At 40.8% G+C, this 16732-nt stretch overlaps 2 protein-coding genes across 2 annotated transcripts; both read left to right on the forward strand.

Annotated features, from left to right (window-relative positions):
• Positions 1-3913: 3913 nt before the first annotated feature.
• On the forward strand, positions 3914-7484 carry si:ch211-160b11.4 (probable serine/threonine-protein kinase kinX). Its single transcript, XM_003452907.4, has 6 exons — positions 3914-4038; positions 4391-5776; positions 5908-5990; positions 6102-6239; positions 6428-6539; positions 7028-7484. Exons 1-6 carry the CDS (start codon positions 3996-3998, stop codon positions 7093-7095), a joined length of 1830 nt encoding a protein of 609 aa, XP_003452955.1. The 5' UTR covers positions 3914-3995; the 3' UTR covers positions 7096-7484.
• Positions 7485-14412: 6928 nt separating this feature from the next.
• mettl21cb (methyltransferase 21C, AARS1 lysine b) lies at positions 14413-16713 on the forward strand. Its single transcript, XM_013276210.3, has 5 exons — positions 14413-14462; positions 14894-15008; positions 15120-15283; positions 15361-15478; positions 16302-16713. Exons 2-5 carry the CDS (start codon positions 14894-14896, stop codon positions 16697-16699), a joined length of 795 nt encoding a protein of 264 aa, XP_013131664.1. The 5' UTR covers positions 14413-14462; the 3' UTR covers positions 16700-16713.
• Positions 16714-16732: the final 19 nt, after the last annotated feature.

The following is a 16732-nucleotide window of genomic DNA, read 5'->3' on the forward strand; positions in this document are numbered from 1 at the left end:
TTAGCCTTTCTCTGACTAATATAGTGTTAGCCACTAATGATGACTTAGACCTCAGGGCGTTAAAAGGTTCCAATAGCAACAGTTTAGTGACTGCAGAGGCGAAACCTGCTGACAGCTGCCTGGTCTGGAGAGTCAAAGCAGCCACACCAAAACTCTAGTATCAAAGTGGACGAATTATAGAAAAAAAATTACCCAAAATAAAGTTGTTATAAAAAGGAGAAAGTAGCCATAGTTACCAAAACCACAGCAAAGTTGCTTTTTAATTAGTGCTGACAGCGTCAACACATTAACGAGCAAACCGCGCTAACGCGTTGACGCCATGCAGCCCTACATACGGCGCGATCCACGGTAACTCATTAATGGAGATTTGCCGCGTTAATGCAGTTATACCATTAACATCATTTTAACGAGATTAACGCTGACAGCACTATTTTTAATGCAAATAAATGCGCATTTCATCGTCTTTTTAGATCGACTCGCTTTAGGAGCCAGCTTCAAGCGGGCCATAGAAGAACTGATGTTTCCCACACATCACGCAGGCTTCAGTTTCTAGCACTGAAGGTTGTTGCTTGGTAGAGACAAACTTAACAACTTAACCAAAGCTAAAAAGTACTGGATGTACATTCATCGTGTAAATAATTTTTATATGTTATTCATCCTTTACACAAATATTGGTGAGAGCAGGTATGAAAACATGGACCATTTAAAGTATCCAGATAACTGTGTTTTTGTTTGTCAACTCCAAAAGATATGATCTTTGATCGATATGATCACAGGACAGGTGTCTTAAGGGTCGATTGGTGGAATGTGTTTTGTCTCGTGCACATTTTGAATGAATGACCTTGGAAAAATTATTTCTTCAAAGCTAAACTTTGAAGAAACTGTGAAGCTGGGTGCAACAAAGGGCTCCAAACTCTGTCATGCTCGAGGAACCGTTCTCATTTCCACACTCATTAAATCATTGTGATTTTACTCTATCATGCGTTCCGTGAATCTGTTACATCCCCTCTCTAGGTGTCATAGTTTAGATATTTATCTGTAAAGAACAGAAACTCACGCAGTCAAATCGTTAAATCTTCAAACACCCCTGTTCCAAGTTTTCTCCATTCATGAATAATGGCTCTCACCGTGGTCCACCAGAGTCCCAACCAATGCAGCAACTCCAGAACTGCAGTTATAGAGGTAACTGTACTGTAAAGGGCTTTGTTCATGAAAGGCCTTTATATAGTACAAATAAATGTATTTGATGCCTTTATGTTTCTACTTATTTTAAGTATTTCTTGGGAACACGTATTCCTTTGTCTGAATATAAAGAATGGAAATCACAGAGGTTGGAGTTTTCCATATGTCTGCAGTGATGAGTCTAAGTCGGAGAGAAGTGGCAGCTGCTGCTGAGCTACTGTGTCTCTGGCTATTAGGTTTCTCACCACCAGCGCCCACACAACGGCACATTGTCACTCATTCTGGTTAACGTGCACACATGCTTACATTTGTGGCCATATGCACACACAAAGACACACACAGGGGACATACATCCAGACACGTGTGCGTAAGTACACACAAAGAGAAACAGTGAAACACTAACTCCCTAAATCTCAGCTGCAACACCTGTTCACAATCGACAGTCCCAGCTGCTCTGCACGGAGCGGGACACACTGATGTCATGTAACACACACATACACATGCATAACAGCACATCTCAGCAACCACTGCTCACTTTACACAAACATACAGAAACAAAGTCAGTCAGATAGTGAATCTCAGAGGACGGGCGACTTTCAAATGCACGGTGACCTTTGATAACAGCAAGCAGCAGCTGTCCACCTCACACTTTACTACAACAAAAACCTGATTTGTTCTTTGTAAGAGCATAACCAAGAGATGCTTCAGGGAAACCTGATCCAGCTATAACTGTAAGCGTTATTAAAAAGCAAAGTTTTAAACATAATCTTAAAAGCAGAGACAGTGTCTGTCTCCTGAACCCAAACTGGGAGCTGCCAAAGTTATCAGAGATCCCAGTTCTGTTTTGTTGATACCACTCAAACCAACAACCTTGAGCCACACTATGAGATCAGGAGTGTCGCTGTGCTCATCCTTGCTCTCATCACAGAGTTTCTGAATATTAAATAAAGTCAGTCATACAAAAAAACAAAGAGAGACTGCAATAATCCCCATGGTGTTCAGCATAAGAGTATCTAACATACTCTTAGAAAGCAGCAATCGACTGGGCGACAGTCTCTTTCTTAATAAATCAAACACCGACATTCAGCAACTTGTAAAACCTGAACATGTCACAGAGGATCAGGATTTGACCACAGTCCATGAAAACTGAGCAACACAGCTGCCATTTAATGTTTTGCTTTGGTTTTGTGGAAACTGAATGGAGTGAAAATCCAAGTGACAACAGGTGCACTGGAGAGGCAACAACTCGACAACCCTCCCAAAAAAGGGAAAGGCTTTGAAGGTGGTGGCCACACACTGGCTCTGTGCTTATCTCCCCCCCCCCCCCCGACTGATTTTTCTCTACTTTTGCTTTCTGTTATTGTCTGTCACTGCTGGTAATATGAGACGGTCCCTGCAGCACATTTAGGATCCACAGATAGTGCAGCTCCTCCCGGATGTCACATCCATAGGTGCCTGACATGTTTCGCTTGGATAAACAGTAATTGCTTCCATTAAATCCATCAGAGATTTTCCTTCATATGCATTTTTTTTCTGATTGACTACTTAAAGAAAGCCTGTCACTGTAAGGGTGTGAGAACTTTTTCCTTAGATGTGCATTAAGGGGTTCATTGCTTTTTGCTGTATTGTTGTATTGTTGCTTTAATGGTAGAAGTGCAGGGAATGAGAATGAGAAGCCTAACAACATCAAAACAAGCTCCATATCTGATAAACACCTTTATTTTTTCCTGTGAAGGGATGAAGATATTATATTTGCATGTAAACCAGATGGAGAATATTTACATTTCATTGCACTGAATATTGATTTTATTTGCTTTTACTGCAAATTAAAAGCACTGGTCCCGATTTTGTGGCATCCAAGAGAGAAAATGATAATAATAATAATAAAATAATAATCAGTATCTGACTGTGTGGCGGGTTATTGTGGAGACACATGACAATTATTTCTGTACAAACTTTTGATGTCATAGCTTGTAAGGTTATTTTGTTAGGTAAATAGCAACATGCCTTACTAGGAAACTATATACTTTTATACTGTATTTTTTTAAGACAGTCTTCAGTTTTTACTACTCAGTTGTAAAAGGCTGATGAAGTGCTGTCGTCACCCTGATGTGTGGGTGGGAATCATGGACACCTAATTTTGTAAATACGATAACTCCAGAAGGAAGTCATCTATTTTCAAAGTGATAAAATTGGTGTAGCTACCAAAAATCTTTGGAAGAGTTTGAATCTCAGCGATGCTGAACTCAACATCATGGTCAACGTTCTAGGATTTTCACATTTATACCACAGATGCATTTACTAGGAGGCTTAGAGATAACACCGGCATCCGCCAATATTTCTTTATATCTGTTGTCAAGCACGCTTTTTGTTCTACTTCCGAAAACTATCAAAGTTCAACCAAAAGATAAACAAGCAGTTTATGTTTTCAGTTTTTATTTGCTCACGTGTCAGGCATCGAAAACAAGTGCACGTGAAAACAGTGATTAGATTTCATGTCTCTTACTGACATCATTTATTACTCTGATCTGTTTGGAGGTCAGATCTCTGCGTCAAGTCTGCGGCCCTGAACAACATGAACTTTATACTTCGCCAGAAGGAAACAAAGAAAAAAAAACAGCACTTTAGACAAGATAAGGGAGGGGGACGACCCAGCTTTATGATTTTATGAGAAATTTAAATGAAATGGGAGGGACTAACACTATTTATAAAGATTCAAAGTGCACAAGCCAACAGTTGAAACCCAGAGGCTAAACATTATTGGTCAATCAGTCTACAGTCCTAGAAACCGTTTTACAGATTTTGACATCTAGATGAAGATGAAGACACTGGCGCTGCTCTCACTGAGCCTTGCAGGTGAGAGGTTGCTCGAGGGTGACCGATCTGTGCTCTTTACAGTCTTTTTCTCCTAAATAGCTGAAATCAATTTAGATTTGAAGTCATTTGCAAGGTGTAATCAATCAAATGAAAACATTTCTTTCACTCTATATGAACTGCTTTATGTAATGATTATTTTGCTATTTTTAATGGGTTAGAACATTTATAACTTCACTTATGTAGTGTTTCAAAACTAAAGCTGGTTTGAGGATTGTTAGCTATTGAACTGAACGGGCCTACCAGGCTCCCCCACAATTAGAAGGAGATCACCACCAAAAAAACGACACAGCATTTGTATACTAAAGTTTGATGTCTGTGTGATTTTTTGCAGTGGCTCTGGCATTGCCAGCACTGCCCCCCAGTGTGGAAAAAAGTCCAGTTTTAACTAAAGAAAATCAGCTCCCTCTGCTGGGAGACTCGATTCCACTGCAGGGTCATGTACAGGTGGAGAATCCTGCACCACAGGCCATACTACCCCCCAAAGAGCAGCAGGAAAAAGAGCCTGAAGAGGACTTGAAGCAGAATATGGCAGAACTAGAGGTTAAAGTAAAGCCAGATGAAGAGCAAGAGGTGAAAGTAGAGCCTGAGCCTGAGGCTGAGGTGGAGAAAGCAGGTGAAGTGGAACTAGAAGTTAAAGTGAAGCCAGAAGTTAAGGTGGAGGAAAAGTCTGAAGCACAGCAAGAAGTCGAAGCAGAAGTTCCTGTGGAAGCTGAGGCTCAAATGCTGAATGCAGAGGCTGGTGTGAATCCAGAAGGTGAAGGTGACCAAGAGCTCAAAGATGACCCCGAGTTCCAGGTGGAGTCAGAGGTAAAAGTTGAGCCGGATCAACTTCTAATGGAGCTAGAACCTGAGGAGAAGCACATGTTAGATGAAGAAAATTATCAGGAGCCTATGCAGCTTCAAGCTGACCCTGGTCTGGAAGAAGAAGAAGACCACGAAGAAAAGGCAGAAGAAGCAGGAGAAGCAGAAGAGGCAGAGGAAGAAAGTCACAATGACATGGTGGATGAGTTAGAGGCTCTAGATGATGACAACATGTTTGAATCAGAACTGATAGAAGAAGAAAAGGCTGCATATGCAGAATTTCAGAGTCAAGATTCACTTGTTGAACCTGAGCCAGAGGAGGAGGATGAGGAGGCGAAAAATGAAATGGTGGATGAACCAATCATGGAGTTAGAGCCTCTGGATGATAGCAATCCAGTTGAACCTCTGCCAGAGGAGGATTTGGTAAAAAATGAAGTGGCGAATGAGCCAATCATGGAGTTAGAGCCTCTGGATGATAATAGCCCAGCTGAACCTTTGCCAGAAGAGGAGTTGTTCATGAGGAAGCGGGACTATGCTTTAGATCAAGAACCAGTGATGGAACTGGAGCCTGAGATGATGGAAGAGCCTTTTCAAAATCCTGGTATCTTGGAAGAAGGGCCAGCGCTGGACATAATGGAGCAGCCAGTGTCACTTATGGAAAACTATTTTCCAAATGAAGAAGCTAAGATGGCGGTGAGGGCTGAAGAACAGGAATCCCCACTCGCAGGGGAAGAAAACTCACTAGTGCAGCTCTATGGAGAGCCAGAAACAGAAGACCAGATTGAGCCTGATGATGGTGAGCCGACTGGTCTGGTGTCAGAAGAAGAAAATCAAGATCTGATGGAAGCCACAAAAGAAAATCGTAGCAGGTTCAACATCTGCCTAAAACTCTGTCTATCAAAACGAGCCATGCTAGGTAAAATTCACACACGTGCACAAACACCCACATTGAATATGCACAAAGAAAGTCATTAGAAATGTAGACATATGTGCATATCCTGAGGCCAGCTAGTTACTAAATGTTGTAATCTCGCATTTTCACCACAGGGCAGCGCTCTTGCCCTGGTGTGGTACTAGGAGAGAAGTGTTACCAGTTCTTTAAAGAGCCAAAGACGGCTGCAAATGCTGAGGTATTCATGCATCCTCTGTAATTCCATTTAAGCACCAGTGACTCCATATACACTCAGACACCTCCAGAAAACACTGACATTAACGTGGGTCTTTCACTGTTTCCTTTTTAGCTGTTTTGCCAAAAGTTCCCCGGTGGCCATCTGGCCTCCATCACAAGCACTCACAACCACGCTGAGCTGATGAAAATGATAGTGAAGGAAAATGGAAAGTATACGCGCACATGGGTTGGAGGGCTTCGATTTCTAGACGTATGTATTTTGAGCTGGGGATCTCTGAAGGTCTTGAACTTGCTGAACGCACAAAATAATGATTTACCTTTGTACTAACTGCACCACGTGACCTTGTTCGTGTCCCTGATGTGTTGCATCTAGAGACTCGTTAAGTTAAACTACTGCTCAGCGTGATTAACTCTCATTAATCTCTTGTTACATGTCAGACTGGTCGCTTCATCTGGTTGGATGGGTCCAAATGGGACTACACTGATTGGCTGTCAGGGGAGCCCAATAACACAGCAAATAAGGAGAACTGCCTGGAAGTCCTGCCTTATGGTATGAGTCGGTGTACTGCAAGATGTTTATTTTAGTTCATCTTTCCTCCATTTGTGTACATTCATTTTTGTTGTTAGCATTTTTTTAGCCTCACTAACGCACAGATACCCAGTGTTGCAAAGCTGAAAGAAGGTGGTGGTGCCTGTGAAAATTTATGCGGAACAATTCTGCAATCTAGGTGCAATTAAGCTCCTAAAACAGTGTTTATCTGTCTATACTTACATGGACATTCTTTCTTTCTTTCTTTAAAAAGATAATCTGTCTGTGTTGTTGCAAATTATGCAAAAATGTGCAGTTATGTTAAATCGAACTTTTCCCAAACTCATAAGATGGTTCTGAATTAATTGTTCAACTTGAGTTCAGTCAGTAAGAAGTTATGTTACTGGATAAATATGATTAGTGTATTCAATAAAGCTGAACTGATCTCACATTTAATTATTAGACACACTTACTTTATTTCTTACCCCGTGTTTGTCCGTCTTTTTCAGGAAACGGGAAGTTTAACGACTTTACGTGCTGGGAACCCCAGGCTTTCATCTGCTCCTATTACAATTAGTTAATGTACAGTGAGGTGTTTTTCTTTTCCTTGTCAGATGTTGTGTGCTGAGTTTGAACTTTTTTCCCCCTTTACTTGCAGTTTATCTTAAATTTGAAAGTAAATGATTAGACACCATGATCTGTCAGCATCTGTTAGTCACGGGACTCTTCATTTACCTGCATTAACCTCAGTTAGGACGGCTCTGATTATTTCACATTTTAAAGTACATTTTTTGTAAATGAGTCCCATCCGTTTTGTTTAAATGCAATATTGCCTATTTGGTATTTAGAAATATTAAAAAAAAAAAAAAATGAAGTCACATTTAATAAAGTTAAACAAAATGTATGGACGATGTTGTTTTTGATAATACTCGCTTGTTGTGTAAATAAAGAAAAATTGATATTTTATTCTTGAGTTTTTCATTATTACTACTACACTTTAAGTATAGTTAAAGTATAGTCACTTTGTTGTTATTACATGTGTTTAAGAGCTTTTTTTTCTTCTTTCTTATTATCCTTTATTATTTGTATACATAAGCACTCACCTGCCACTTTATTAGGTGCATCTGTTCAAATTTTTGTTAAATAGAAATATCACCCAATCATCTTGACCCTGTCAAGTAGACAGTCTACATTGTGCCATTTGTGACTGCATTATTAATAATTAATACAATATTACTATGAAAAAGTGCTTTTGAAGAAGACAAATCTGAAAATGTGACTAGAAGCCCTGATAATTAAAACCAGTTTTTATGTGAAGGTCGGGGGATTTTTTTGACACTTTTTTGTCTGTCCGAAACCAAAGAGCGCTTTTAGGTATAATTAAATACTTTTTGTATACTCTGGACACTTTAATAAAATCCCTGAAAATGTGACTCGAGACAGCTGTGAGTTTATGTGGCAAATGAAGTGATACTAATGCCACAGTCTTGCAATAAATCATACACTCACAAAGGTTAAATGGGGCTTTTCTTCAGTACTTGAGTGCTCAAAGCACTTTATATAATATGAGTCATTCACCTATTCACACACATTTATACAAACACTCAAACATTCACACACTCACACACAATGAAAACATCAGGAGCAACTGGGGTTTCAGTGTCTTGCCCACGGATGCTTTGGCATGCAGATTGGAGCAGCGAGGGATCAAACCACCGACCTCCCAATTAGCAGAAGACCAACTGTAAGCCAAAGCCACCGCTTGCAATGTAGAGACATGCATAACCCTATCCAAAATCCAAAAATACATCCTTGATAATGACCATAAAACTTAATAAGAATTTTTCAACAAAGCTGAAGAATTCAAAACTTTCAAACACACGATTTAATGCAGGACTGTCACATAACATCGACTGTTACGAGATGCTCTATTTGACTGCCGTCAGTCAAGGCAGCATTGCAAAGTGAGAATGAGGTTTAAATGAGCCTCCATCACATCCAAGGCCCCATATATGGCAACCTCAGCAACCCACGAAGACCCTAAGAGAGCGATTTGTTCTTGTGCCCAGAATCTTTAATGGTGATAAAAGCTGTTCACATTCAGATTCCAGATATCATATTCAATGCCTGCATCATTTCTGTCTGCTTAAACGCTTGATTACGTTCTTCTGTCAGAGAGGCAGTGATGCAGTGACTACCATTCTTAACTACACCCTTTAAAATAACAGGGAGCTTAGCGCCCATTAAGTGATGTATTCACACAATCACGCTGCACACGGGGCTACTGTAAGCCCGTTGCAGCTCACGTGCTGCTGTGTGTGATGGTGACTCATTTTCCGCTGGCCTACACAACCTTTTCCTGACCTTTAGACACGGAGGTGAGGATTACCAACCCTAAGGTGATGACTGGCAGCTCTTTATCCTTCTCTTATATTTGCTGACCGGTCCACCACATACTCACACACTATTACACTATTAATATTCAAAAAGATTCAGCTCAGCATTGCATGAGTTATACTTTGACAGGTGAGCCTTGGTAATTCTCTTTTGTTCCCCACCAGGAAAAATGGCGTTCCCTGGAATTAAGAGATCCCAGTTGAATGTGTATCTTCGATCTATTAATAGAGAGCTATCTCCCAAAGATTTGCCAAGCATTGTGTGGCTTCATAACAGACTGAGTACATTATCGGCTATGGTTTATCATCATTAGAAGGCAGCTAAATTTCATCAGTAGTGATTAATAAATTAAATCCAGTGGGTTGGGCGACATAATGCTGCCCTGCTGTGATGGAAAGCTCCAAATACTTTGACTCATTACCTGTGTTGCTGTTTAGATGACAGTGACTCAGTGTTGGTTGTTACCGTCTGTCAGTTCAAGTCATTTTCTAACCTCATGCGGCACAACCAGCTGTTTCCTGGCTGCTCTGAGTGTACACTCATGCAAAGCTGTGAATCCTCCCACCTAAAGCTCTACAGCCGGGCTTACAGCTACTTGGTACAGTGAATACCCCTGTATCCATGGTCAGCCTGGACTCCACCGCTACGACAAAAACAGACTCTGAGCAGTGTTTACAGCACTCCCTTTTATAGAGATGATGCATACCAGCACTAATCTGTTTACTAAATTCATCGGTGTTCATCATGTCAGTCCCACATAAACAAATTACAGAATTAAGCATCCTGTTTGTTTTGCTCTGAATGACATTTCTAAACTGCCAGATAACATCACCAGATTTTAGCAAAATATATGAATATATATCCACAAAACTAAAGCAGTATTTTTCAACATATTGTCATTTTAGAAGGCTTTCAATTTTGAGTACCTTTTGTGAGTAAACCAGTGGTTTGATAAAGTGGATAAATTGTATACCATTAGAATAAATGAAAGTAAGTCAGCATGTTACAATTTTTTACTCAAATCTTATTTACCTCCTAATAGTAATGGACCTTGATGTAATGGGCCCACTTTATATTTTTTATCAGAATTCTGTGATTTTAAAATGCTGAGAAACTGTATAGGAGGTAGCACGGTGGCACAGTTGTTAGCACTGTTGTGCCCACTGGCTGTGGGCTTCTGCGTGGAGTTTGTGTGTTCTCCGGGTACTCCGGCTTCCTCCCACAGTCCAAAGACATGCAGTTAGTGGGGTTAGGTTACGTGGTGAATCTAGATTGCCCATAGGTGTGAGTGTGAGTGTGAATGGCTTTCTGTCTCTCTGTCTTAGCCCTGCATCAGCTTGGTGACCTGTCCAAGGTGCGCCCTGCCTCTCGCCCTGCAGTAGCTGGGAAAGGCATCCAAACAGGATGGATGGCGAAAACATATATAAAGTAAAATGCCACTCAGAAAGCACAGCCCTCTATCCTTGACGTTTTAAGCAAACAAATTGGAGCAGCACCAAAATGAAGGGGTTCTTATTTGCTCCACCACTTAAATGAGTTTTTGTGAAATTTAACTTGTTCATTCTTGGGGGGTTTTCCCTACACCTTGGCTTTGGTGCAAGAAGCGGTGGTGAATTGATCGATAGGCAAGTGGAAGACAAAAGACAATCAAACTTGTGAATAGTTGAAATTACAAATCATCCATACTTTAAGTTTTTAATCTATTCTGTAAAGCAAGACACTTACACTTAGACTGCTTTGTAAGTATGGCCTAGTAGTCTGACATTTTGTTTAGAAGACCAAATTATATCGTATTCTTACTTTTTCTCAAGCAACGAATCTTGCAGCTTATTCTGCATTTTATCATGAACTCATCAGGCTAGCTGTTTCTGTTTCCATTCTGCGAGTCTCTGCTCTGAACCACAGTTAAGCTCTAAGTTCTTGACCAAGTGATTAAATGTCTGTCATTTGTGTACAGAATCCATTTGAGTCACCACTGTGCATTTACAAAACTTCACAGGTGTGTAGTAGGGACCAAAAGACGACTAGTGAGTGTTTACACACTGACTTATTGATGGAAAAGCATCGGGAAGAAGAACCCGGGCTTCTCAACAACAAAGTTACTGTAAAAGAGAGCAAAATGATGCGATTGATGAAAACCACAAACTGCCAAAAGGGAACCAACATGCAGACAGTAAGCAGTGAAGTGAGTGACTAAAGGATAAAGAGAATTCATATTTAAAGTGAATGTAAGTATATGAACTGGTCACATGACATAGTATATGAACAAAAGCTACCTGCACATTATGCCTACAGGAGCTTTTATGACATCCTGTTCTAAATCCATAGCCATGCAGTTGGTTGGTCCCCCCTTTGCAGCAGGTTTTCAGTCATCTAGATCATGGTGGTCTTAACCCTCTACTGCATGACTTTTTAATTTTTGGGGAAAAAAATATTTCTCCCTATTTTGGGGGAGCTTTAGGGTCCCTAATAATATATCAATCATAAAATTTGACACTCTACCCCCCCCCCAACAGATATTGGTTTGTTGCTTCAAGGCAACACTGTGCGACAAGGGTAGTAAAATGCCAAGTTATTCTATAATAAGTTGTATTAGTACAACAAGGATGAACAAATAAATAAACAACAAATAAACAATATAAACATTTCACAGAACAATAAAACACCAAAATACATCCAACATTTGATCCTAACCCCATACATACACACACACACACACACACACACACACACACACACACACACACACACACGTTGTGTTTCCATCACTTTTGTGGACATTACATTAACTTACATTCATTTCCTGGAGATTTATCCTGACCCTACCGATCACAAGTCCCTGCCTGAACCTTACCCTAACCCTGACTCAAGCCTTCACCCTAAAATTGAATGATTTACCTTGCAATTTCTCCCCATAAAGTAGGCGAGACCTCACAATGTGAGTGTGTAAACAAATTTGTGTCCCCACAACAATAAGTAATACACGATCACACACACACACACACACATAGCAAAATTGGTATGGCCCGAATTTGGCCCACACAATGTGCTTACACATGGCCCACATACCGCAAAGAATGACGGCCCTTTGGTGGCCCAGACCGGGTTTGCCAGAGGTGGCCCACACATGGGCCAGCACAAGGCCAGTTTCAGACACCCTGGTCGTCCTGTGCTGGCCCATGTGTGGATTACCTCTGGCAAACCTGATCTGGGCCACCAAAGGGCCGTTATTCTTTGCGGTATGTGGGCCATCTGTAGGTGATGTGCAGCCACGGGCCAGTTGTAGACACACTGCTGGCCCTGTGCTGGCCCAGAACAGTTTCAGCTCTGGCCCCACATGTCAGCATAATGTGTACCTTAATCAAGCCATGCAATAACAACATGTGCCGGAACATGCAAAACAGTGCAAAAGTAACATGCCGAAACTCTGTTCAGACAGTGAATGGACTGATTTTTATATAGCGCTTTTCTACTCTACTCAAAGTGCCGAATTGATACCAGATCCTGGCCAGACCTGCTTGCTATGTGGGCACTAACACACACACACAGACACAGTTACTTTACCAACTGACCCCTGACCCCTGAGCTCCTAAGTGTCCCTCAAACCTCATTCAGGCATCCACTCCTCTACTTCACTGTCACTCCCTGAAAGCTCACTGTCCTCACTTTCTGAGGACAGAAAGTGCACATTCCCTTGGTTTCCTTCCATAAAAGGTATTTACATCCATGTCCTGTAATTATGAGTAGATTGTAAAGTAAAAAACATTGACTATGATCATATAAATGCACACAAACACATCTCTACACACATATGCAAATGCATTATATTGCCTGAAAAAAATTGGGCTAACTGCGCAGTGTTGCCTTGAGGCAACGAATGAAAATTAACAGTTTTACTGTATAAATAAATTTTAAAAAGTAGAACAAACAATCAAATATGCTTCTTAACATATTCATGCACATCCAAGTATTTTTTAATATACATTTATTTCACTATAAACATGTAAAATAGTGCTCTTTATCTTGCCTCCTAATGGAGATGGCTCTCATGTAGTGCAGCTTGCAGAAAGGGTTCCTCCTCCTCCCCCCCCCAAATGAAAGTCACACCACCTTCAACTCATCATTTTATTGGAAAGAGATGTGCCTGGTAGCATTATTTGAAAAAAAAAAAAGGTTTTTTTTTGAAGGGCCAGTGTAAGGCATGAAAATGTGGTTTGTTGCCTCAGGGCAACGCTATGCAGTAGAGGGTTAACAGCTTGAAAACAGAAGGGAATCCATGAGAGGTGAAATGTCCTAAAGAAGTCCAGTTACCAGTGTTACCAGTGTTTCTGTGAGAATTTTTGCCCATTCATCCAGAAAAGTATTTGTGAGGTCAGATACCTGTGCTGGACGAGAGGACCTGGCTCTCACTGTTCATCCCAAAGGTGTTTGATGGGACTGAGGTCAGAGCTCTGCGTGGGCCAGTCAAGTTCTTTCACACCAGGCTCCTCCAACCATGCCTTCAAGGACCTTGCTTTTTGAAGGGGCTTTTCCCAAACTGAGAATTGTCCAAAATGCATAAGCTGAAACATTAACATCATCCCCCACCATTGACAACTTTTGGTTCTTTCTTTTGCTATATACAGTATATATATTCGGGATGGTCCTGAAAGATTAGTGATTAATGAGTAAATGGCAATTACAAAACAATACTTCAGGAAGGAAATCTTAGAAAAACAGCCCCATAGCCTTATCCCTCCTCCACAAAACCACAGTTCAGTTCATCTGGGATTCATTAAACCAAGACTCATCCACTGAACTTCCAGACAGAGGATCTGACAGTCCACAGAGCATGTTTCCACTGCTCCAGAGTCCACAGGCTGCACGCTTTACATCGGTGGTGATTTAATGCTTGAATGTACCTGAAGTTTCCAGCTCACCGAGTTTGTGCTGATGTTAATGCCAGAGGAGTGTTTGGAACTTGAAAGGAGGAAATTTCACAAACTGACATGTAACATTCGTCACAAAGTGCTCCACTATTTTGAGCTCACGTGCTCACTCACTCCTGCTAACCATATAAGTAATGTTAAGACTGGACACTGAGACTGGATCTATACTTTGATCACATTAGAAATTAACCTAATCTTTGGACATGCAAGGTTGCACCCACTCTGCAAAGCCTCATACAGTTTGGCTGAGAGCCCTGTCTTGATTGATATAAATATGCAGACTTGGCACACTGTGAACACATTTTGTTTTCAAATATTTACATGTCCCCGTGGCTTTACCTGAAACCCTACCTAAAGACAGATGTGTGATGCATTAATGATGACAGGAGAGAATAAACAAGTAGCTCACTGCAGTAAATCTTAGTGCTGAAACAGGATAACAGGATGCAATTCTATAAAAGTGTATATAATAAAGTCTGCTGGGAGGGGGGAACTATGTCAGCAGACCCCAGCTTCACTCAGGGGTGTGTCACAGATGATGCTCTGTGTATAAACTCAGAGCACACAGAGGCAAGTGCAGACACACAACAAGAAAACACAGGGGACACACTTCCCTCTGGTAGGTTTCACATCTTCTTGCAAACTATTTGAATATTTTATTAAGAATATATTTCATTTGAAAATTCTTAAAATGACGCTAATTGTTTTATAAAATTGTATAAATGTAACTTTAGTCTTTGCACTGGAATTTATCTGAATGTGCTTTTTATCTGAGGTAAACACTGTGTGCTCTGTATCCATGACTGTGGCTTGTTGACCTCAGGATTTAACCAGCTGTGTTTCTGGGCTCCAGTTCGGAGTCCAGTGGCAGCCAAAGAGCCTAGCGGACTAAATCCAGTCCACTCTGAATCCATTCCAACTTTTACTAAGATTCAAATAAACAATCGTTACATAAAGTGGCCTTTTTTAAAAAAAATATTAATTTTGTTTTGTTTTGTTTGTTTTTTTCTTTTTCTTACCTTTGACCCATGATGGGAACTTTAATTTAAGATGCTTATGGAGAGATCATCTGCACTCAGCCAGCCAGTAAGACAGAAGCCTCCTGGAAAGAAAAGGGAAGAGGATGATAAGAAGGAGGTGGAGGAGGAGGGAACCGCAATTAAAGGTATATTCAAACTGTATCTCTTATGTACAAGTCTAGTTTTTGCATGACATACAAGGATAATTTGTTTTTTAACTGAACTTTGCTAATTTGTTACTCTAACCTGTCTTGTAGCACTGACAGACCAGAGGGTGATGACAAAAGAGGCTCTGAGCAGGAGGAACATCTGGGAGCCGAGTGTTTATTACGCTCGGGGAAACGAGTCTTTTCATTTTGCCGGTCATGACATCAGCATCCGAGAGTCCATGGATACGTACGGTGCTCTGATCTGGCCCGGGGTAGGGGCTGCCGTGGGCATGGCGTTGGCTCATTTTAAAATTGTGTTATAAATGTGACAAGAATTTTATTTTTGTAGGCAACAGCTTTGTGCCAGTTCTTGGAGAACAACCAGCAACAAGTGAACCTGATGGACAAAGCAGTACTCGAGATTGGAGCTGGGACTGGCTTAGTTTCTATTGTAGCAAGTCTGCTTGGTAAGTGCATTTTGATAGTGCAGTTGTGCATATGTGCTGCATGTATGAAACTTTACCTTTAATCTTTTAGCTTTGATGTTGGTAAACATTCATTTAAGAGTTAATGACGCATCCTAATAAACTGGCAATGCATTCGTTTATATTTGTTACTTAGCACTTAGTAAGTTATGTGGTGATATTCTTGGCTTTAAGACAAAGAAAAATCCATAAAGGGTTAATTCCCGCTGGTGCATAATGTCTGCACTGAATATTTCATATTTCTGCTTTCCTGCAAAAGTTAAATTTCAGCTTGGTGATGGAACTCGAGGGAAAAGTCATGACGCAACTAAAAACACTGGAATTCATTGTTAGAGCACAACGACCATCCACCCACATAGTTCTCCTGTACTGCATACAACAGAGGAGTTGAAGCTTAGATATATAATGGATACAGCGATCACTGGATTGATGCTGTTATCCATAAGCCCCTCCATTAAGCCCAGAGTGGAAACAAAGGTTTCATTTATTCCCAATAAAATAAAATGATTTCATTTAAAGTAAAAAAACTAAAAAAAGAAAAAGAAAAAAAAACTATGCAACTTCAGTTTGATCACCAAAATTCCTTAAAATTAGAGTAAATCATTTTGCTACTGGTTCAGCTGAAACTATAATTACTGAGAAACTCAAAGCAGCCTGTAAGTTTATATTTATATTTAGTTTAGTTTAGCTTTTTGTTATCCACAAGTTAAAAATTTGTTATCCACAAGTTAAAAAGTTAAAATTAAAAAATATCATTATCTTTTGATGTGTCTGTTGTTTTGGGTTTCAACCCACTTTTTACCAGGTGCTTGGGTGACGGCAACAGATCTGCCAGACATATTATCTAACCTGACCTTCAACCTGCTGCGAAACACCAGGGGCCGCTGCCGCTACACCCCCCAAGTGGCTGCCCTCTCCTGGGGTAAGGACCTGGATCGAGACTTCCCCTATGCATCATACCACTACGACTTTGTGCTTGCAGCTGATGTGGTCTATCACCACGACTGCCTTGAAGAACTGTTGAAAACTATGCGTCACTTTTGCCGACCAGGAAGTCAAACAACTCTGCTGTGGGCCAACAAGATCCGGTTCCAGTCAGACCTGAGGTTCACAGAGTGCTTTAAGAGCCATTTTAACGCCACGTTGCTGACCGAGCTGCCGCAGCAGGAGATCAGGATTTATAAAGCCACGGCAAAGGAGTGACAAGGAGGCTTTAGGAGTGGGAGCTTCCAGTGA

This window comes from Oreochromis niloticus, linkage group LG16 (assembly GCF_001858045.2).
Source record: "Oreochromis niloticus isolate F11D_XX linkage group LG16, O_niloticus_UMD_NMBU, whole genome shotgun sequence".
Classification (NCBI taxonomy): Eukaryota; Metazoa; Chordata; class Actinopteri; order Cichliformes; family Cichlidae; genus Oreochromis; species Oreochromis niloticus.